Source organism: Anguilla rostrata, chromosome 19, assembly GCF_018555375.3.
Source record: "Anguilla rostrata isolate EN2019 chromosome 19, ASM1855537v3, whole genome shotgun sequence".
Taxonomy (NCBI): domain Eukaryota; kingdom Metazoa; phylum Chordata; class Actinopteri; order Anguilliformes; family Anguillidae; genus Anguilla; species Anguilla rostrata.
Window position 1 is genome coordinate 12446832 of NC_057951.1, and position 23314 is coordinate 12470145.

Genomic DNA, 23314 nt, shown 5'->3' on the forward strand with positions numbered 1-23314 from the left:
TCACGCCAGTGTTTCTCAGCCTATTCTGTAACTTGACAGCACAACCGTGCACTTCTTGTTTGTTGTTAACGAACTCTAAAATGCATTTTCCATGAAATACCTCGAGTTAATACATTAGAAATTCTGGAGCCAATAAGTAGAACTCAGATCTAGAAAACGCCATTTGGAAATATCTGGAAAACCCATACGTGCGCACACGTGTCTGATCATGGAGCCGACAGTCCAAGAAATAAGCAGTAATGTCACGACTCTGAAGGAAGATGAAGAGTTTGAAGGTTTTCTTCGTTTGCACTCTGCTGCTTTAAAGTCTTCAAAAATACCACCGTTATACTGGAAGAGCTTGTTTTACAAACTTGCCAATGAGGTGGGAATGATACTGATAAATTCACATTCTCTTAAATGTTTTTAACACAGTTCGGATAGCTGTACTCGTCTTGTGAGTATGTTAAAGGCTTAAAATTCTATATTTTTATAGACATTTTTCCTAAATAGCAGCCCCCCACCCCTGATTACACAAACCCCCAGAATGATATTCTGTCCTCCATCTCTCCCCCCTCCCAGGTGTTTGATGCAGGGGAAGTTTTTGGTATCATGCAGGTGGAGCAGGAGGAGGAGGAGGATGAGGAGGATGATCAGGCTGATGAAACCAAGAGAAAGCGCTTGAACCCAGGAGCCGGCATCACCAGCAAGGTCGTCGTGACCTCCGAGAGCGGGCTGCAGGCCAGCGACCCGACCAGGTGAGGGCACCATTGCGCACAATTATCATTTTGCACCATTTAGTCTACCTCAAACACTGCCACATTTTCCTGTTTTCAGGGATTTTTCTGTTCACCTGTTATATGTCACAGTGGGGACTTGCCAGCATATGTAATGCTGTTCCTGAATTTATTTGACTCAATGAGGTTCTGATTCTGCACACACATGCTGTACACATGTAGAACTCACACAGTGTACAGTTATGGGCAGTTATCATCGCAGAAAGGCTGAGGTACTGGTAAATGTTTATACATTTTTTTTTATCCCTAACATATGGCTACGTCTGTCCCCCCTCCCTCCGCATCCCTGCCTGTCCCCTCTCCAGCGTGTTCTTGGTGGACCACGCATGGACGTACCGCGTGGAGAACGCTCGACAGCAGCTGGAGCAGATTCCGGGCCTCCTGCACCGCATGGCCAACCTCATGGGCGTTCCCTTCCACGGGGAGGCGCCGGACGAGGAGGCGGTGGAGGAGGTGCTAACTGAGATGTGGAAGTACAACCAGACCTACCAGCTTTCTCAGGGGGTGAGCACCCACTTCCCATCGCAGTGGCACTTAACTATAGAATAAGCGGCACCATGAGTAACAGTAATTACCTGTGTAATTAATTATGTGTCATCACCTATGCGATTAAGCTAGCTAACTGTTCTCTCAAAGAGCAGTAACTGGTTATGTGGGATATTTTGGTCATTTCTTTTAAAAAGTGGATAATTGTATCCTCGTCTGGCTTTACAGCACTCCTGATTGAAGGGTTTTTATTTTATTTTTGGCTACCTCACGCTAATGTCACCCCCCCCCCCCCATCCCCCCACGCTCGGGTCTTTCCCTGCAGTCTGCAGAGGAGAAGGTGCCGGTCTGGTACATCATGGACGAGTTTGGTTCCCAGGTGCAGCACTCGGACCTGCCCACCTGCTGCATGGCCCCCTTCTTCTACGCTCCACAGCAGATGGCCTACAGTGTGCTATGGCCCCTGCAGGACCTGGACGCCGGAGGTACCGGTCCATGCGGCCATCCTGAAACCCCCCCACCCCCCGGCACGGGTTACTATGGCGCCACGTGTCAGGTCACAGGATGACTGTCAGAGAGACCTGATGTTTTATAATGCAGCGTGTGGAAGAGAGGGGCTGTGTGTTTTGATGCAGGTTATTTGTTCTACAGGTCAGTGTGCAGTGAGAGGTCCCTTCCCCAAACATTCAAGGGGGGGGGCGATACCTGAGCCATGTTGGGCAAGTAGGATTCCGTTACAGTGCAGGGCGTAGCCGCTCTGAATCCGGCTCCGTCTACTGCTAATTACCCCTCTTAGCGGGTCACCCCTCTGAAAAATAACCCTGAAATCTCTGAATTGTTGATCGCTTAGTCAGACAGTAACCTGGTGCTATCAACCAGCAAGTCAAAACCTACTCTGTATCAGGTATTCAGATGAAATATAAAGAGGAAAACCCTTCTTCTCCAAGGCTTCACAACCAACTGAAAACTTTTCACTTTGGCCATCATAAATACTACCTTATCAAGCAGGACTTGAGGACCCTTGCCCTGATTGGTTGAAGCTGAGTTAGTGTCGAAGGGGGTCAGGCTCATTTATGACAAGGACTGGCTTATCTAAAAGCTGACAGATTTACTTATTAAGTAAAACAAAGATTTAGTAAATAAGTAAGTTATGTTATTGAAATCGGGGTTAAGCTCCATGATGTCATGATCAACAGATTCAAGGTTTTAGCTTTTCATCGACACGTATCATGTATACTGGATCTTCGGAGTCCATGCAGCTCAGCAATAGAATACCAAAACAACAGAAGTGATGATTGTACGCAATAATTGTTCAGTCTAGCCAGTAGTGCAATCTCTACCTTTGGGCTAAATATTATCCATGTGACACGGCCAGTCACATCACGGTGACCTCCGGTTGAAACTGGAGCTGCCCACAGAAATGTTAACACCATACCACGAAGCCACAACAATAATTATCTACACAGACGTTCTGACTGTTGGTTGATGATTTCAGTTGAATGTCACAGATATGGCATTCAAACATAGAATCGAAAAGGAAACCATGATCCTTACGGTATTTTGTGGCCAAGCTGAGTCCGGACTCCACCATAAATACCTTTGCGTTCTGGTGTCTCCTGAGAGATAAGCAGACTCTCCAGGAGAGCCCGCTCCCTGACACCCAAGGTTTGCATGCAAGATTTGCCCAAGGGCATTCCCTTTTATGATTGTCGATGGGAGAGAGACAAACAGGCAGCATTGTTACATTCAGGACAACCAGAGCAGGCTACCTCAACAGCAAGGTAGTGTTGTATGGATTGGGATGTCAATAGTTAATCGATTCACTGATAACCATTAATAAGAAAGCTGATCGATTAATTTTCTTGATTAAGTGGTTAAATTTCATTAAACCATTTCAAAGAGTAACCTAACGTTGGTTTGTAGGGAAGTTTACAGAAGTGTGCTCCTTATCCAACCCCCAAAATTAAAAGAGGCTGTTTACTGTACTGAGTCAGCAGGGTGTGATAAAGAGTACTCAGCTGCAAAACATCCTGCTGGATCAGCCTTGTGTAAACATTAGGTTCCCCATAATGCAGTGCAATCGTGTTTTGGTATTGTTGGAAAGCCGATGTCATGGGGAACATGTCATGATGTCATGGTGTCTCAGCTACGAAGGCTAACCCAGAGTGGTATGCTCACAGAGACTGCAGGAGCGGGATCGCTGATGTACAGTTTCGAGATTGCATCTTAATTTGAAGACTTGAGGTTTTGCTTTGATCTTTGGAGGAGAGGTGCAGTGGTTTGAGGAGGCTCGTCAACACGGTCTAGTGCTAATCATTTGCGTATAGCCATCTCGCTACACATACACTTCTGCACCACTGGATATTGCCATTATTGAACACACACTGCAATAAACTGCATTCACTTTGACCTGGCATTCCTCTTTCACACTTACCACTGCCCTTACTGATATATACAACACCTTAATGGATAGGCCTAATCTATTGTAGATTTTAAGCTTTATCAATTAAGATTAATCAGTTAATCATTATTAATCGATTAATGGGCGCCATCGACAAATTGAAAGAATTCCACAAAATTTGCATCCCCAGTATGGACACGTTTGCCATATTATATTGTATTACCGTAAATTATATTGTTTCTGTCTGGAAAGCCGTAATCAAATAACTAGATATCCCACAGCCAGTTAAAGACACTGACGCTCTTATCTGTGCACACAAATCTGCGGGTGTAGCGGTGGCGCTTCGTCTGGAAGGTTTTATTGCCTATTAGAGTTTTTTTATTGCCACCAGAGCACAAAGCCGTTAAGTCTCAGGAACCAACATGGCTGCCTTGTACCATGTGCTCTGCGTTCGCATCGGAAGGCGAGAAGCAGACCATCGGTACGAACGCGCGTCCCAGCTCACCACATCCCTGCGACAATTAAAAAAAATAAAAAACATTCCACTCCTGCTGCAATCCGACACCATGATTATAAAAACAGATGCCATTCCTTTAAACAGGGGTGGTTCCAGTCCTGGCCCTGTGCTTTTGATGGCAGGTCTGTGACACGGGGTGATTACCCTAAAAGTGACAGTTATAAATCACACTGGAGAGAGAGTTTTTAGAGAAATAATTCACCTCTTCCCTCTTTTATTTATTTTTTTTTAAACGGTCCACAGAGGAAGTGACACGGGACTATGCGTACGGTGAGAGGGACCCCTTGGTCAGGAAATGTCGACTGTTACCTTGGAAGCCGGCTGACATGCATGAAATGTCCTCTTTCACACCTGAGCCCTCTGATCAGTACTATGAGGTATGGAGGAACCGCACAGACACAAACGTGCATCAAGCTGTGGAATTTATTGTGTCTCATTTCAATGGATTTAATATTTCTTTTACTATGCACCGAGAGTATATTGTTTGAGATCATCCATATCTCTGTGCCTGTTTTGTTTTTGTGAAAGGCAGACTCGTTATTCTAGCATGTATCCTTTTTTTCAGTAGATGTTCTTTTTTTTTTTAAAATCTTTTTTTTCTTTCTTGGCATTGACGATACTGCTTCTAGATTAGCACACAAACCTTGTGCAGTATCCTTGCAGGAAGCCCCCCTTACTTCCTGCTGAAATTCTTTCCTGAGGTCAGGAAAACAGATCAGATAAAGCCAATACATTAAGTCAACATCGTTGGTGGGGGGGGGGGAGTGGAGGGATAGCCCCTCCCACACACAGTGCCTTGAAAACAACCACCTGGTGCTGCGAGGCGTGAGAAAGGCCTTTTGTTGTACTCCTTTGAGGTAGTCGCTGTGATTCTGTGACTCCGCTCTGTCCTAAAACTTTATCTTATTTCGCATTAAATATTATCAGTTCTTCACTCGACCTGACCTTGATTTTTGGCTGCCCTGTCAAAGCCTGTATCTTCTTTTGAGTGTAAAGTATGCATATTAATAAGCACTATATGGATCTATTGTGTATTCCAGATGAAAAATAACTTTACATGAACTACATTACTGATACTAAGGCTTCATTTGATTAAGATAATTAATTTAAAACATTATGACTTTTAGAGTAATGTGTTGTAGAAATGTGAAATTGACATAAAGAACAAAACTTTGCCAATGCTCCATAATTATATAGTATACTTGTGTGAAATCAGCATTTAGTACTCTCTCTCTCTCTCTCTCTCCCACCCCCCCCCCCCCATTCCTCTCCTGCCCATCTATCTTCTTATCAGACCATTTCACAAGAAAACAAAGAAATTCTTCCCAGTGAAATCCAGCCCCAGGTGTATCCTAAAGATAAGGTGTTCAAGTGAGTCACATCTGCACCTGTCCTGATGCTTAGTCAGTCTGTCTGTCTGTCTGTCTGTAGCCTTTTTTTCCAAATATGCTTCAATAGAATGACATAAATAGTGACATTGCTGCAAAAAATGTTTAACAATTAAAGCATGCTCGCAAAGTTGGGGTAAATGGGGTATTTTTTTGTTGACACGCTGGTAAAACATGCTCATTTTGCCAAAGCTCCCTCTCTCTCTCTCTCTCGCTCCCTCCCTCCCTCCCTCCCCCTCTCTTTCTTCCTCTCTCCCCTTCCCTCCCTCTCAGGGTGTACACTGAGATGCAGCAGGTTTTGAGTCACCTGAAACACCCTAGCTTTGAGTTCACAGACAGCGAGGAGGAGGCTGACATCCTCTGGCTTTACTCTCATATCCGAGACTACAGGTCAGCTCGCTCTCTCTCTTTCTCTCTCTCTCTCTCTCGCTCTCTCTCTCTCTCTCTCTCTCTCTATCTCTCAGCCCACATGCTGCATTCATTTTTAGTGGACTGAAAGGTTGCATCCGCCACCGGCAGGCGAGAGCAATGATTCAAACTACACTCCAGAAGGAGCTAAGAAAGTAAAATGCGATCGATTGATTGGTTTATCGGTTGATTGACGGGCTGACCTGCCTGTAGGAAGCTGAGTGAGGAGCGTCCCCATGTCCTGCTGAACCAGTTCCCCTGTGAGACGGTTGTCACGGTGAAGGACTGCCTGGCCTCTGTGGCCCGGAGGACGGGCGGAGGCCACGCCGCAGACTGGCTGCCCAGGACCTTCAACCTGCAGACTGAGCTTCCCCAGGTCATCAGCCACTACCAGCAAAACCAAGAGAGGTCAATCAAAGTCTGTGCATTACCCGTAAAACCAGAAGTGGTGAATGACGGTCTAGGAATGACAGTGTGATCTATCATATCACATTAATGGAAGATCTAGAAAATCATTGTTTTTATCTCATCCAAGCCAAATACTATAATAAAAGGTAGCATATACACTTATGTAGCATCATGTGACCTGTGTCTGCGTTTTCTATTGGATCCCCAGAGGAAGTGATAATCACTGGATCTGTAAGCCATGGAACTTGGCCCGCGGGCTGGACACCCACATCACCGACAACCTCAACTACATCATCAGACAGAGAGAGAGCACCCCAAAGGTAACCTCTCACCCCACTCTGGGGTGGACAACAATCCCCTGCCCAAATATGAAACATGACCCTGCGCTGCATGTAAATAGGAGGATTGTGAGTCCTGGCCGTTGGCCAGAGGACTACTGTGAAGGCTTTGCACCTGGTTTGCCTCAAAAGCAGGAAGTTGTCGGAAAGCTTCTGCTTTGGCTATTGTTGGCTCCATTAATGGCCAATTGTAGGTTAAGGAGTCCATTCCATTCCAAGACCATGTGGGCCTCCCAACTTGACAGTAATATAGGTCCTTTAATCCCATAATGCACTTCATTACTGCAGCTGGTGTCCATCCCCTCTTGCTCACATTCCACTCTATATATTGGATGGGGGGGAGGGGAGGGGTGAGGCTGTAATCTTTCATCTCTCTTTCCTTTCCTCCTGACTTCCCTCTCATTTCCTCCCCCCCCCACAGGTAGTGTGTAAGTATCTGGAGGACCCAGTTCTGTTTCAGAGGGACGAGCTCGGCCTGGTCAAGTTTGACATTCGCTACATGGTGCTCCTGCGCTCTGTCAGACCACTCCAACTCTATGCCTACAATGTGTTCTGGCTTCGCTTTGCCAACAGGTAATTAATTAATTCATAATATTATTATTATTATTATTATTATTATTATTGTTATTATTATTATTATTATTATTATTATTATTATTATTATTATTATTATAATTTATAGTGTATTTCACACAAAGTGTAAGAAGAAAAAGCACAAAACAGGTTTTACCCACTGTGCTACACTGCTGCCCCTAAACCCTAAACTGTCTCTCCCCCGATGCCATGGCTGTCACCCAGCACGGTCACACCTGCTCTGTTCCCTCAGCACGGGACCGGGGCTGTTTTCAATCTGTTCCGGCTGGGAGCCGCTTCTGCACCACTTTCCCAGGGTCTTCTTCAAGGCCGAATCGCTGCTCGTCACCTAGAGTGCAGACAAGCTTATATGGGTTCATATATACAGTTTGCTACTAACACTCAGGGCTTTCTTACATTATTACAAAAATTCTGGGTTTTTTTTTTTTTCCATTTATTTATTTTCAACTGAAAAAGAAATTTTGCTTTCGTTACGTGAAATCACCGTCTACTAGCCGGCAACAAGGATACTGATACTGTTGGGTGCTTTTCAGCGCTGGCTCAAACACAAGAGTCTGCAGCAGAAGATTTATTTTCAGCGGCAGACAGGAAGTGTGGCTCGCCCCGAGAAGTGCTGGCACATTCTCAAAGAGTGCTTTAGTGTGAGCTCCTCAGCAAACTGTCTCACTGTCGTCCGGAGATCCCTGGAAACAGTGCCAGTACCCATGACAACCCACCTGGTGCGGCAGATAAGGCACTAATTGGGCAGTTGCTCTTGAGCATGTTGTGACACAGTCTTTGCAATGGACTGCTGGAGCTTGCAGCAGGGGAAACGCCGCACGTGCGCTCTTAAGATGAAGTGTCACGGACTGGACTGTTGTTCTGCTCGACTGACAGGGGGGAGTACCGCGCCTGCGCGGCCTGCGTTACGTTTTCAGGCGTTCGGCCGAGCTGCACTGCGTCGGCGCGGGGTTTGCGGGGGCTGTACGTTAGCTTTTTAAAAAAGACCTGCCTTTCAGCGGCCTCCTGTTCTCTCCTGCAGGCCTTTCTCTCTGGACCACTTTGATGACTACCAGAAGCACTTCACGGTCATGAACTACGCAGAGGGAGTCCAGCTCAAACAGGTGGGAGAGGCCACAACTTAAACCAACCAGCAGACAGCAAGGGGTGGATTTGATTTACCTGGGCCTTCAAAAATCCCACTACCGAGTGTTCATCGGTTTCAGATTTCTGTTAACTTGTAAACAAATGACCAGAGGGATTCACTCGACTTTTAGCGCCCACAGGTCTGGTAATTTCCAAAAAATCAAAGTCAAAACCCGAAGTGGTGAGTTAGGTTAAATACTCCTGTTTTTTTGCCTTTTGAAATCTCTCCCACCATTTTGCCTTCCCTACCATATGAGCAACAGACAACAACCAAGTGGAATGCATTTCAGTACCATTTGGTCCATTTAAAAAAGGAAAATAAAAAGCAATAAAAAGGGCAGTTGGCACCTCCCCTGCCCTCCAGGGACATGGTGATTATATGAGCAGTTAACAAACTAAGGTAATGCTAGCTTGAGGGTAGATTCCACTACACTCAGTTTTATCCTAAAATGCATTCCTGAAGAGAATTACTTTTGCAGCATTTGGAAGTGTTTTTACTTGATCCAAATTCTGTTTGACCAAAAACAGAAGTGAAAATATGAGTGTATGATTTTGCTGATTGTATATCTTGGTGAATCCTCTTTTGATGAATGAAAGCGTATGTGATGTGTGTGAATGAGTGTGTTCTTAGAGATAAGTGAAACCTCTGTGGTTTATCCACGTGTGCAAACCACAAGGAGCCCCTTTGAACTGTCTGTGACAGTTTTCTACTATCTGAGCTCAGGGGGATTTTTTTTCCCTATATGCAGAGGTACTATAAAGAGCTTCTCCGTTTGCCCCTCCCCCCAGGTTTCTCTATCTGGACTCCTGAGAATGAGTGAGAGAAAAATAAAGACACACACACACACTCACTCTTACATATATCTCCTGTCACACAAAACAACTCATTGTTGCCGTTGCGATGCTCTGTGCCTGGAGAGCCAGAGGCCCCAGCGGCAGACCTGAGGATTTAATGCAGGGCACACTAGTCATGATGAAGATAGCCTGCCATCCTTCAGAACCATAGACATCAGGAGCATAATGGAGAAAGCCTGCCATCCTTCAGAACCATAGACATCAGGAGCATAATGGAGAAAGCCTGCCATCCTTCAGAACCATAGACATCAGGAGCATAATGAAGATAGCCTGCCATCCTTCAGAACCATAGACATCAGGAGCATAATGGAGATAGCCTGCCATCCTTCAGAACCATAGACATCCTCACACTTATGTTTGTCTGTGTGCCTGTGTTTGTGTACATGTGTGCTGGATAAGGGCCCAGTCTAAACGGAGTGATGTGGTCTGCTTTGTTTACCCCCCCCCCCAGATTCACTATGACGAGTTCATCCCCATGTTTGAGAAACAGCATCCCCAGTGTCCCTGGGAGGAGGTCCAGGTAAAGCACACTGACAGAGTACAGTCCTTCCTGCTACTCTGTAAACCCGAAGCCCATAGATTTTTACATGTTCAGTTTATGCTTGTGTTTAGTATTTGGAGAACACTTCCTGGCTGTTGATTCTGTATATACAGACAAGTAAATTCAGATCTTCCTCAATAACCACAAACATGACATAACTGACAAAGGACTTAATGAAGCTTCCGTGCATGCGTGTGTGTGTTTACATGCGTGTGTGTGTGTTTACATGCGTGTGTTTACATGCGTGTGTGTGTGTTTACATGCGTGTGTTTACATGCGTGTGTTTACATGCGTGTGCGTGTGGTCGTGCTTTTACAGGCGGAGGTGTTCAGATCATTCGCGGAGTTGTTCCAGGCGGCCTCGTCCCGCCCCGCTCCCTACGGCATCTGTGCGTACCCCTCTTCCAGGGCCATATACGCCATTGACCTCATGCTGAAGTGGGACACCAGCAACCAAGGTTAGGAATAAAACCGTAAATACACCTCTGGGTCTCTGACAGGGTCCCAACGGGGGATCACGGGTTAAAAAAAATATAAAAAACCGAAACTGAAATATACCACTTGCACTTTTGATGAAATATGCAAAACACACTGGCCTCCGTGGACCAGGCTTTGTTGAGCTTGTGATGTTATCTTGTCCTACAGGTGAAAGAGTCATGAAGCCTCAGATCCTGGAGGTCAATTTTAGCCCCGACTGTGCCCGGGCCTGCCAGTACCACCCCCAATTTTACGACCACATGTTCCAGACTTTATTTTTGGACCAGACAGAGGGCTGCCCCGTCACCCGCATAGTATAGACGTAGTCTAAATTAAAACTGTCCTGCTACTGTACAAATGCAAGAAAATAAAATACTTTTTTTTGGATTTCTGTTTCACAGTCAAGATGTTGATTGGGTCTGAAAGCAGGTTAGACTGTCAGAATCCTGCACCATCCATCTTGCTTGCTTGCTTGTGACAGCAGTGACTTGCAACCAGGACAGTGGGACTTGGGTGATATGAGAGTGGGTAATACTGTGTCCAGCAATATTATCACACACACACACACACATACACAACTGGAGCCAGAACTCCAGGATCAGATAGGGCTGCCCTGGTTTATTACTGAAATACAAAAAACTTAATTCAGAGTTGGCACTGGAAGATCTGAGTGCAAAACCATGATTTTGTGTAATTTTACTCGGTAGCACTTTGAGATTTATTTCTAATGAAAAGTGCATTACAAATTGAATGTATTATTATTATTATTAATATTATTAATCCACAGCGGATGGGATTGATGTGTAGTGAGGTTTGGTCAGGCTTATTCAGCACAAATTGAGTTTACAACCAGTTAGAATTATGTTCATCTATAGAGCACAATTTAGTGAAATAATGTACACATTACAAAAATGATATATATGTTATTGACTATGATAACGAATATATGAATAGTCTAACTGAAAACAATTTTCATAATATGAGGAATAGTATTATATGACTCCTAATCAAAGAAATGATCATTCTGAAATTGCTAAATTTACAAATAAAGAGCACTACGATTTAACAAAGGTTAATTTGCGTTGTGTGTTAGTGGCATGCTACGCGATATTATGCAGTTTGTTTCATCAGTCTCATAAAATAAAGTTTTACCAGCAGAAAAATGATCTCCACTCGGGCCCGTGCCACATGGGACACACCGGAGGAAAAGTCTGAAGATACCCGTACTGATACCCGGTAGAAGGTTTTGGGCACCCAAACATTTGAGCTGTCAATCTGCTACTCTGTCAATCTGCTGATGGATAAACCATTTACTACCGCTTCCATGTTCAAACGTACTAAATCGGGTTCCCCAATCTCCTTCTCAAATTAGGAGGGGGTGTTCCTACCCAAAGTGGTGCATAACTGAGCAAACAGTTAAGTGATTCCATTGTTGGGGACAGGCGCTTTTGTGCTGCAGAAAGGCCTCCCATCACCTTGTAAATTGGCGCCAGACTGAGGAATTTCCTCACAAACGACCAGCAATTGCCAGGGCACTGGACTACGGCTGTGCGTGAAGGTGTCAAAGCGTTAAAGACTCATCACGCATTAAAACACTTAGCCGTAAACGTTTACTTCCTTTCGCAGTCGAACTTGGCAGCGAGGAATCTGATCGCTGAAACTTTGACCTCCTCGCCCTCATCTTCAGTTCTGGTTTAAGTTCCCTCTAAGGGCCCGACGCACGTCCCGCCTGATCCGGGCCAAGACGCGTGATGGGTTTGGAGTTGTTCTCCTCTGGAAGTAGTCAGGCCCGTGTGTATTCATCTCTGACTTTGTGTAATGGGTGAGGCATGGTTATTGGTAAATGGTAAATGGACTGCATCTATATAGCGCTTTTATCCAAGGCGCTTTAAAATCGATGCCTTACGTTCACCAGAGCAAGTAAGGGTTAGGTGTCTTGCTCAGGGTCACGTCGACACGCCCAGGGCAGGGGATCAATCCGGCAACACTCCGACTGCCAGACAAACCCCTGGGTTTTATTATTTATTTATTCATTGGGGCCTAGGTTGTAAATCGTATGGTCCAGAGGTCAGGCGCAGGGAGGGGACAGACCTCTGCCCTCTCTGAGTGAAGATCGAGGCGCCAGGCAACATTAAGGGCAACATTAAAATTACAGGAGGCTATAACTCTGTAACTTGTATGCTTAAATGGAAAATTACAGAATAAAGACTAATATTTGTTTAAGGGAAAGTTTGGGTAACATTCCACAATAACGTTTTCAACTAAGAACAGAAAATCATTGTGGTGCCAAGAAGGTCAGGCCGACCACAAAAGCAGGAAATTAAAATCATTGTGGTGCCAAGAAGAACGGATGGCTGGTATTTTAAGAAATGTGACAATCGAGGTTCAATTCTGCAGAGTTGATCCGGCTTTGTGCACCTGTGCAAATAAAGTCTAACTTTTCTAAAGAGCTTGTTGCTGTGGTGACTTTTCCCTCCTGAAGTTGTTTTCTACAAATTAGAGATTGGACTTTGAATTCTGTCCATTCCTAGACACAACACCACACGCTGTTATTTTTTTAATGTCTTTTTCTTTTATAAAGTCTGCCTTCTCTCAACCGGGTGTGGACTTCAGTTTATGTCGAGAATTGGAAACTTAAATCCCCCCCCCCCCCCCCCCCAAAGCAAAACGAAAGCAATACCACAGTAGGTGGGATTTGTCGCGCGCGAAAAGGGGAGTGGGAAGAGGAGGGGGAGGGTTTATGACCTGCACGGAGTCTGCAGCACAGCCTATGGTCTGCAGTAAGGAGAAGCAACGGAGTTTGGAGTGCGCGTGCAGGAAGAAGGTCGTGCTTGTTTGATTTCAAACGGAATTGCACATTTTTGTGGCTTTTTTGGGGGGGTGCTTGCATCTCCCTCTTGTCATTTGTGAGTATTAACGCGATTTAATTTATTTATTATGAAGCATATCGTGGCAGATAACTTTCGCTGTCTGTTGTTTCACTTGCAATCCAGACGGACTTCTTACTCTAGCTACGGAATGTTGAAACGTACTGATTTCTTCTTGCCGGTATAGGCATGCTAATTTGCACGGTAAAAAAACAGTCTTATTGCATAATAATTGTGTGCATTCCTTTTCATGTGTAATTTGGTAATTTCGCTAAATGCTACGTGTTATACTTCGTTCTCAGTCGGTTTAACTAGTTAGCCGAATAAAATAGGCGCACACACGTTATACACACACCGTTATTGGCGGAGGTCGTTTTAAGGTTCAGTGTGGCCCATTTCCTGAAGACCATTAATGGTGATCAGTTCAAAAACTAAAAGACATGTTCTTTGATTAACTCTGGTGTTTACTTGACTACAAACATGTAGACTTGCATAATTTCTAAACTTCCCAAAAATTCAGCAAGTTTGGTTAAAAAATTAAAAAACTCGCCAGAACCCAGGAACACTATCTTTCAGGCCTAGTTTAATCTGCTAGGTTACTTTTATAGCTAGCCATCTTAAATGGGTAACTAGCTTGCTTGATCAAGTACAGCTGAATGCACTGGGCAAGACGAGCATTCCTTTAATTATATTCGTACCCAGCCATTGCTTAATTGGCTGATCAGAACAGTTTGTTCTGATTTACACAGCACTAGGCTGATATTTATTTGCCAATGGTTTGCCTGGGAAGAGTAGTCATTAACTCTAATGGGCCGGTTTCACAGACAAAGATTAAATTTAGTTTTGTATGGAGAATCTCCATGTTAGGCCTAATCTGTGTCTGTGAAACTGTTCCTAAATTCCTTGTGGAATTTGGCTTACTTGGATATCATCTTGTTTTTCAATATTCCAACTTCTGTAACACTGCTGCACTCAGTTTATCACTCGAGGAGAACTGGAAGCATAAGTGGTGATAAAAATTAAGCAAATGCGCTTAACTTAAATTTGAATACTGGGGCCCTAACTGTTTTTTTTTTTTTTTTGGAATTCCCACAGTTAATGTGCCAATTTTAAGTTCTCAAGGCTCACTTTGAATGGTGAAATTGTGTTCAAACAAAACCCTAAATGCTCTCTCAGCTGATATTTTGGGGTGTCCTGTGTGCCACATTCTCAAACAGTAAAACCCAGCATAAAATAAAAATAATTACATAAATGCACTTGCATGTACGTGCCATTTGACTTGAAATTGTACATTCTCCATGCTAGATTATCGATATCAATATTGTTTAAAGTTGACCGATTTCCTCCAAAATTTGTTTGACCCTGTGCAAAATGTCGACGTGAGGAGTATGCTCTATTTAGCCTAATCTGCGAAAGAGGGTAACTCTGGCACTATTTTGTATTAGCCTCCATTATTCTGGTTTGAAAGAGGTGACAGACATGTATAGTCAAACCCTCAGCAACTAAGATTAGCCAATGTAACCTGAAGATTTAGCTGAATTCGTGTGCAGAAAAACTATAACTGTAATAATCTAGCTAACTGACATGTATGAATCAATTAGTATCGAGATGAATGAATTTATATGGCAATTTTATTTAGGCACCAAAGTTTACAAAGACACTTAGCTGTTAACTTTGACAGCTATACTGTTTATTTCACTGTTTTCGAGTGTCGGTGGGGGAATCTGTCAAATCTCATGGTCACAGCTAATCGTGTGGTTATTGTTTCATATTGTTGTAAATCACGAGAAATCGTATTGCATCATGTTGTTGTTCAGATTATCACTGTCGCATCCTATTGTAATCAAGCTGCATAGTTATACCCCTGTAACCAACACGGGTGCAAGTAAAGTTTGTCTATGTTAAAATTAAGAGTGGCATGGGAGGCCACTATTAAAAGTATTAGGTCATTTATTGTGCCAAAACAAAAATGTTACACAGGTCTGAGGATTGAGAATTGTGTACATCATCCCAAGTGTGTACCTGCAGTTTCAGCTGTGTGTACAGATTGTGTGTTCATCCATGTGGTAACCTAGGGGTAACGTTTGTAATCGAATTCTATCCATTTCTCTTTCAGACATTGGACACTGAGGAACACTGAAGTGTAAATGACACATCCACAATGGATACCATCTCCTGGTCTGAGGGTACACCGAGCCAAGCTTTTGGGTTGCAGGCCTCAAACTCCACCATGCAAAATGACACGAGATACCAGTGTTTTATGCCTGGGGAACAGATTAATGGAAAACAAAACATGTATGGTAGTCATACCCAACTGACGCAGCACGCAGACTACCATAGTGCACATTATACCTCACACAGTGGACAAACTGCCAATGGGAATTATTGGAATGACAAAGCTACGGACTTAAACTCTGTTCGAAACCGCGATGGCTTTGCCGCACATAGGAGTGGCAGCGGATTTTCTGAACCAGTACCTCAGCTGCCGTTGAGAAACCAGACTTTGATGAATGGAAATGGCAGTTGCATTGCCCAATCGAGACCATACCTACCGCAGTCCCACTATGCTCCACATCAAAACCCTTTGAAAACCGATGTTCCTCAGACTGTGATGGCGAATAGAACAAACACACACCTGGCACCTTCAGCCATAGGGGGTATTCCACATACCCAGGAGACGTTGCAGTTCTCGAGAGTTGGTAGTGGGGCCCCGCCCTCTGGCACACAGGCTCATGGAGACGACTTGACGGCCATCGAACATATAAACAGAATTACAAACTTTTTGATGGGGGAGAGTGTTAACCCCTCTGCAAATGTTTACAGTTCACTGGAAGGGAACCCAAACCATCAGTACTTGCAGGCAACGGTGGGCATGGGACAGGGTGTGATGAGTAGGGCTGATGGCACAGTGAGAAAGAGCAACAGAAAAAGCATGAAAGGCTCCAATGGCGCAGTAGCCCCTCCCACCGGAGAGATTACAAGCTTGGAGAATGTTCTGGTGGACAGGGGGAAAGGCATAAGGGAGAACCTTCCTTCTGCTATTTTTTCTTCTGTGGGTCAACATGCCAATCCCAGTTATTTACAAGGACTGTTAAGCAGGAGTCAGGGGTCTGTCGCCAGGACCCCAGCTGGTACTGCATGTCCTCCCTCTGGCCAGAGCAGCTGTTGGTCTGCAGGCCCAGGTGTAAATGCTGTTAAAGGAACAGGCAGTGGGAGTGGCACAGGTTCCAAGGAAAGGACAAATAACATTCAGCCCAGGAGCTGTGCTGCTGGCAACTATTTTAGCAAAGTTAACCCGTCTTATTACAGTGTCAACAGGGACAAAAGCGTCAGCCAGGTTGGTGCACTTGGAAGTGGGTCTGGAAATTCCTTGCCTGTGCAAAATGCGATGGAACGGCAACCTTCCTCCCACTTTCCAAGCAGTGCTGCTGCTGGTAACTTTTCTGCACATTCCCGATGTACGGAAGGACAGAGCCGCCACTTCCCTCCAACCGATCACCAACTGCCTGGGGCACAGAACCCAATGAGGGTACAGGAGGCGCAACGTCGTACTCAAAGTTATACTGGAAAAGAGCAGCAATTCTTCATTCCCAAGACCTTAAACGGAGGTGTGGCTGCCGCAACGCGGCACGTTGGACCCGCTCAAATTGCGAAACCTGCTCCAAACCAAATTCCTCAGTCAAATTTTGAAAGTCAAAATGGACACCCTCATGCTTTGGGCAGTGGTTACAGATTCACTTCAACTTTACCAAATGAGGCTACGCAACCGCACAGACTGATGCCGGACAATCAGCCTTCTGGTAACCCCCCACCGTATCCCAAAACACAAAGGTATTTTGTCACTGTAACACAGGACAGGCCAGGGACAGGATTCACAGCCAAAAATGTGATCTTCATGACTGATAACCACGCGTGTGCCTTGAGCGAACAGCTGCAATTGACTTCCAAAGAGGGACCCGCAAAATTGGACTCTGGAGTTGCATATGGAGAGCTCTCTGGCAGCAGCGATCCAAAGAATTGTGAAACCCAGCTTTTGACCGCTATCACGAGAGCAGAGTCTGTTTTCAGCATGCCCAAGCCAACAAATCAGCAGAAGGGTACCGGGTCGTCGGGTCAAAGAGCGGTGGCAGTTGTTCCGCCGATATCTCAGCAGTCCTCAAACTCTGCAGATGTGGGGAGTGGCATCATCAATACCAATGAAGGACTGCCATTTAAAATAAAGAATGTGTGGTCCCTTGCTGAAGAAGAATATGCAACCCAACAAAAAATTGATAGTGCCGTTTCTGTGACTGTGTCGCACGGCACAGGATCAGATGAGAATTTAAAACGGAATATCTTTACATCTGTCCCTGCAACACACGTTGATTCATCATCACCTTCAGAACAGGCTTCATCCCCTCTTCAACAGACTGCACAAGCCCCAGATTTAGTTAGCCCATCGATATACACTACAGACGCTTTGGCTGTTGCAGAAAAGGACATCGAAAAATCAAACCCACCTGACCTTCAACCTAAAACACCTGAAGTTGCTCACCAGACTGAAAAAATAAGTAGTTTTAATGTTAATAATTCTGAAACCCTGCCTAGTTTGAGTGTTATTGAAAGTGGTGATCAAAATGGAGAATCAAAGGAAAATACTTTTGATTTATCTTCAGTGCCTGTGTTTAAGTGGACAATTTCTAAACTGTATAAGCTGATGTCATTACTTGAATGGAGGCAAGGGCCCCTTCAGGTGGAGATGGACCTTGAAAAGCTCCATGGTATTTATGGGAGTTGTAGTTACCCAGACGTTTCTGATGTTTTTAGTTCAGATCTCTATATGTCAATAATGAATGAGGCTTCTAGTATATCCCCCGAATATAAACATGCTGTCATTTTTTCACAAGTTAAGAAATCGTACCATAAGGCAGTGAGAGAGAACTGCCATATAGTAACACATGATGCCACTTTCTCTGAGGATGTAGTCTACAAGTCTTCATGGTTGAACCTCAACGAGCAGCTTGATGACATAGATAAAGAACATGGACTCCCATTACACCTGAGGTTAAGACGGCACACACTTGAGGAAAAGTGTGAGGACAAGGAAGTGAATGAATCTGACAGTGGCAACCTACCACCAGTACTGACCAAGGCAGAGTTGCCAGCATCCTCCGAACATGTCAGTCACTCCAAGGATCCACTTTCCACTATCAAGATCAATGTGCTTCCATCTGAAGTGGAAGTGAATGAAACTGAAAATGGCAGCCTGCCTGAAGCTCCTATCGCACAAGAGGCTGAGGAAAGGCTTGTGTCACAACCGCCAACACAAACCGAGTTGCCGGCGCCTGAAGAAGAAGGTGTCAGTGACTTCACAGATCCACTGTCCTGCATAGAGATCAACGTGCTTTCAGGAGAGGAAGCAAGAAGGTTTTTCAACGAAATCACAGAGGAGGCAGAGGACCTGCAGAGTGAGCTCCCAAAACCAGACTCAAAGGAAAAGGAGACCCAAATGGACGCTGAGTCGCCTGAACGGCCAGTAAAAGAGGGGGAAAAGAGCCAGATGGAAGTCTACTGCTGTCTTGCGCGCTGGCTCTGTGTGATGACGGGCTATGGAAACAAATCTGTCTGCTCATGCCAGAGGGAGGACGAATCCAATCAGGAGAAAAGGGAGTCGGGTGCAAGTAAAAACAACAACGGTGTGGTGCCAGCTCCAAGCCCACCGGGAAGAGGCCCTGTGGGGACTGCCCAATCGGAGCACAGCACTGGAACTGCCGACTCGTGCGGGGAAAAGAATGCGAAGGGTGCACCTGATAAATGTGCAGTGCCTGAGCACAAATCAGTGGTGAACCCAGGGCGAGAGGACTCCCTGTGTAGAGCCACAGGGGGAAACGGAGGGCCTCCTTCAGTGCAAAAAGTGGAGATGAGAAGGAAGACCCCTTCTGACCAATCAGGAGTAGAAAACCAGGCTCATCCTGAAACCGCTCCCACCAGCGCTCTCAGCGGTTCAAATGTCACAGAAGTGAAAATCCAGGCCCTCCATTCATCTTACAACAAAGCCCTCAAAGCCTCTTCAGTGGTGGCACCATTGTGGACTCCACCACAGGCAAATGTGGATGGACATGCTATTAGCTCTGGGTCCATAGGAACCAGAAAAGCTTCATTAGGGTGTAATGAAGTGGGGGCTAAATGTGGAACATTTGGCCAACAGGTTGGATCCCCAGATGCAAAAGGCCTCAACAGGAGAGTGCATGTTCACAAACGTCAAACGTCCAGTGAGAACCACAACCGCAAGGATGACAACGTGGCTAAGAGGGAAAGCAAACGCAGAAAACGGAAATGGGAAATCTCAAATCCCAGATCTTCTGCCCTTGATCGCTCGGCCAGTGACCTTGAGGAAAGGAACAAGAAAAAGAAAAAAAGAAAAACGTCTCACCCTCAAGCTATCCCTGAGATTAAAACGACTGTGGTGGAACATAAAAGCAGGACATCTCGGCAGGAAAAACGCAAAGGAGATCTCCATTCAGAATCCCTCGGACCAACGGTTCCTAAAAGAGCTAAGAGCGAACGCCCAAGAAATGGTCCAGCAAACAATAGTGAAAAGGGAAAAATGCCAAGAAACGCAAATGTGCTTCTGGTATTAAGTAAACGGCAGGAGAAAGCTAGTAGTGTAAGTCTTGCATTGTATGGATCCTCTCCCCAGAAAAGAACTGGGACGCTGCATTCGCAGGGACGGGTGGACAGCAAGCCAGTTAAAATTAAATCAAGCGCTGGGACAACACCACGCCCGCCAGCAACCGTTAGCTTTGGTGTTCCTTCCGAGAAGACCGATCCATTTCAACACTGTCCTCCTGTCAAAAGTCTTGCAAAGCAGCAAGTCTTTGACAAGTGGAAGAGCAGCTTGGTGCCAGCAAAAGATGGCCGCCAGACAAAGCCTCACAGTTCTAAGAATGGCAAAAACGGAGCGAAAATTCCACGCGTTACTCCGACCACGCATCCGAATAATCCAAAGCCTCCCACAAGCCAGACCAGTGCTCCTTTATTATCTCAACCATTGGTTACACCAATTAAACTCAAAGCAGTGACTGTTTGCCCAAAAAAGAGCAAGAACAGAAAGAGCTCCACATTTAAATCCACAGAGAATGAACTCTACTCAAAGCCTGTTGACCACACTGCATCTAAAATAACCTCTACTACCAAAAGAAGAGTTACCACAGAAGGAAGGCAACGTAATTCGACCGCACAACCACTGTTCCCACTGAATAAAGTTAGGCTGGAGAGGATTAAGCCCAAGAAAGTAGAACAGAGACGGTCCACTGTACCCGATACCCAAATGAAGAGTAAATTTGAACTTGGGAACCCTGCCCTGATTGCACTGCAACAGGACGGCATGTTAGAATTCAAGCTGCTTCCCGAGTCCTTCAACTTCAAAGACAGTCAAGATCACAGGGAGTCTGTGAAACCGAAAGAAGTGAAGAGTAAGCTCACCGACATTGTTGCCATGACACCTTGCATTCTTTTTTTAAATATACAACATTCAATTTCTGTGATGTGTTCTTCTAACAGTACAACTTTTCCTCCAGGGACAGTGAGTGCTAAAACTGGCCGTCAACAATCAGAAAGCCTGAAGATGAGCACATGGAAACGCCAAGGTAATAGCAAGCATTATAACTGGCTGTTGAGGGGGACAAACTGAACTGTGAACTTCGCTTAAAAGAATTTCAATTTTCAAGTGTTTGGTAGCCAGCTTGTTTTACATGTTTACATGTTAGATTTGGCTTTTGAATGCAGATATTTTTGTGGGCAAAGCATTTAAATGATATATTACTGCAAACAATTCCATATGAATTAAAGAATGTGTATTTCTGTTTCAATGTCTGGTCATTTGGTCTTTATATTTGTTTATTTTAGCCCTCTTATTTTTTGCAAATAATGTTACGAATAAAAATCCCTAAATAATTTTTAAAAAGCAGTTAAAGCATCATTTCAATACTTTTCTATGTTTTAATATTTGTGTTTTGCTTAATGCATTTTGTGTTTTACACCATTCGCAATATTTGGTTGCTTATTGTGTTATTCTGTGTTTTTGGCTTGTAATATTTCATCGGTCATACTTTGTCAAACATTTCAGTGTGCTGTATGAGAATTACAATACAAATTAGTAACTGAAGAGAATTTTTTTGTAATCAAATGTGAAGCTTATGAAAAACACTCAGTGGATCTTTATTCTGTCCCTTATCACAGATTCCTGGTCAAAGAGTTCAAAAGACCTGACGTCTACTGAAGTAAGGTCTCCTGGTGCAGAAACTACACATTCGGGCACCACCTTTCAGACGTATAAGAAGATGTACATGGCAAAGGGCAAGATATAGTTCTTTTTCCCAGAATGCACTTCATGGAAAATGAAAAAATGGAAGGTTATGAGTCCTGCATAACCTTCATGTTGTTTCCTGTGGAAACGGTCTGCTACCGTGCTTATTCCTGGCCTTCTCCTCAGTTGAGAGGGGGGGGGTAATAAAAGTGTATGACTTAAATACTTTGGTTAGTATTTAATTAAATAATTTTTTTTATATATCCATTTGGACACATTTTTATCATTCATAAAGGCGCATCTCTCTTTCATCCTTGGGGAAATTTGAGAGAAGAACTGCTTCATTTTTCTGACGTCTCCTTTGGGAGGCGGATTTATTTTCCTCCCATCTCTCCACTCTACTGACTGTAATCTGGAAATAATTCTGAGCACCCAGGATGTGTCGTATCCTGACCTTCCAGACAACAAAGGACAACTGAACCTCACACAGACCGACCAGAGCAGCATCACTTTTCAAGCATTAAATTCCCTGGCATACGTGACCATGAGGACTGCTTGAGCGCATTTTCTGTTGTGAATCCCAAGTGAAGTGTTACCCAGGACTTGATGTTTACACAGCCAAAAATGCTTGCCTTAGTTGTTGGTTGAAAACTGGGAGAATAAGCATGCCTTACAGCTATGGGAAAAATTGCAAAACGAAAAAGGATAAAATGGCGGCTTTAATTTCGCCAATTTAGAGGCTTGCCGTTCCCCACATTTAGGATGACCAGACATAACGCACTGAGTGTTAAAACTGACAAGATGTAGAAACATTTGTTTTCCTCAAAATGGCAGCTTATGTTATAATACGATATATTGAATACAAAAGTGTTACATTTAGTTTTGTACTGTATTTTCTAGTTTTACACACAAAAGCAGCTTCCCACAATCTGCTATGCAACAATATATTTTTACCTGTACAACATTGCATCTGTTTCTTGTAACCAGATTTTTCCCCATTGATTTACCTTTCTTTTTATTTTTTATTACTTTTCAAATTGTAAGGCATTTCTCCCTGATACCATACAGTGTTTACAAATAAAAAGTGGTCTGGTACCTAGATCAAGGGTTACTGTGTCCTCTTTTATGCGTACAATGAATTTGTAGTAGAACGGCTCTATGGATTCATACTCCACTAAGCAAGAGGTGCTGCAGAGATCAGTTTGATCATGCAGATCCAGACAGGATTTGTGTAATGCCACAAGAATGCCTGGTAACGACAAGACAACTTGTCTCAACTTATTTTATTCCATAAAAACATGCAAAGTGCTGTTTACTGCTGGTAGTCCTCCACCGCACCCCTAAAGTTATTGTAGACTTGCTTTTACGTGAGGGTGAGTTCAGTGACAGCAGATTTGATCAGGCCAAACTCCTTCTGATGGAGGAAGTCACTGTGCACCAGTGAGTTCTCTGGAATAACCTAGGCAGTCCTTGCTTTGGGGTGGGGGTTGGGGGGTGAGTGTGTCCTAATATTCACAGACCTGTCCTTCCAATTAGTCCTTGCCCCCCCCCCCCCCAGTCATAACATTTGTTTATTTTGACACTTACTTTCCTTGCTTAATGCACTGTGGAAAGACGATATTATCTATGAAAGTATAGATTATCGCATTATGCACACCGCTCGCAAAGAAAAATGAGGGTGTTCATACCTCTAATGGTGCAACTGCAAACCACCCCTCCAACCACTTCCCACTTTCACTTCCTGTCAGGAGATAAGCAGCGCTCTTCAGCCACTGGCAGGGCTCCATCCAGGCCACTGATTCTGTCAAAACAAAAGCGTGTTTTTCTCGTCTGCGCCGTGACCTTCG

General features: G+C 44.4%; 1 protein-coding gene and 1 long non-coding RNA gene across 2 annotated transcripts; both read left to right on the forward strand.

The window, feature by feature from the left end:
• The first annotated feature begins 7 nt into the window (after positions 1–7).
• ttll12 (tubulin tyrosine ligase-like family, member 12) lies at positions 8–10700 on the forward strand. The gene is made up of 14 exons (XM_064319620.1): positions 8–364; positions 562–737; positions 1082–1280; positions 1588–1747; positions 4424–4557; positions 5475–5551; positions 5842–5958; positions 6190–6384; positions 6593–6704; positions 7144–7295; positions 8338–8419; positions 9748–9816; positions 10156–10294; positions 10482–10700. The coding sequence occupies exons 1-14, from the start codon at positions 209–211 to the stop codon at positions 10631–10633; spliced, it is 1920 nt and encodes a 639-aa protein (XP_064175690.1). The 5' UTR covers positions 8–208; the 3' UTR covers positions 10634–10700.
• A 2358-nt stretch (positions 10701–13058) lies between these two features.
• On the forward strand, positions 13059–22568 carry LOC135245557 (uncharacterized). Its single transcript, XR_010327299.1, has 4 exons — positions 13059–13219; positions 15297–20634; positions 20740–20808; positions 21401–22568. It is a non-coding gene; the product is annotated as an uncharacterized LOC135245557 (long non-coding RNA).
• The last annotated feature ends 746 nt before the right edge of the window (positions 22569–23314 follow it).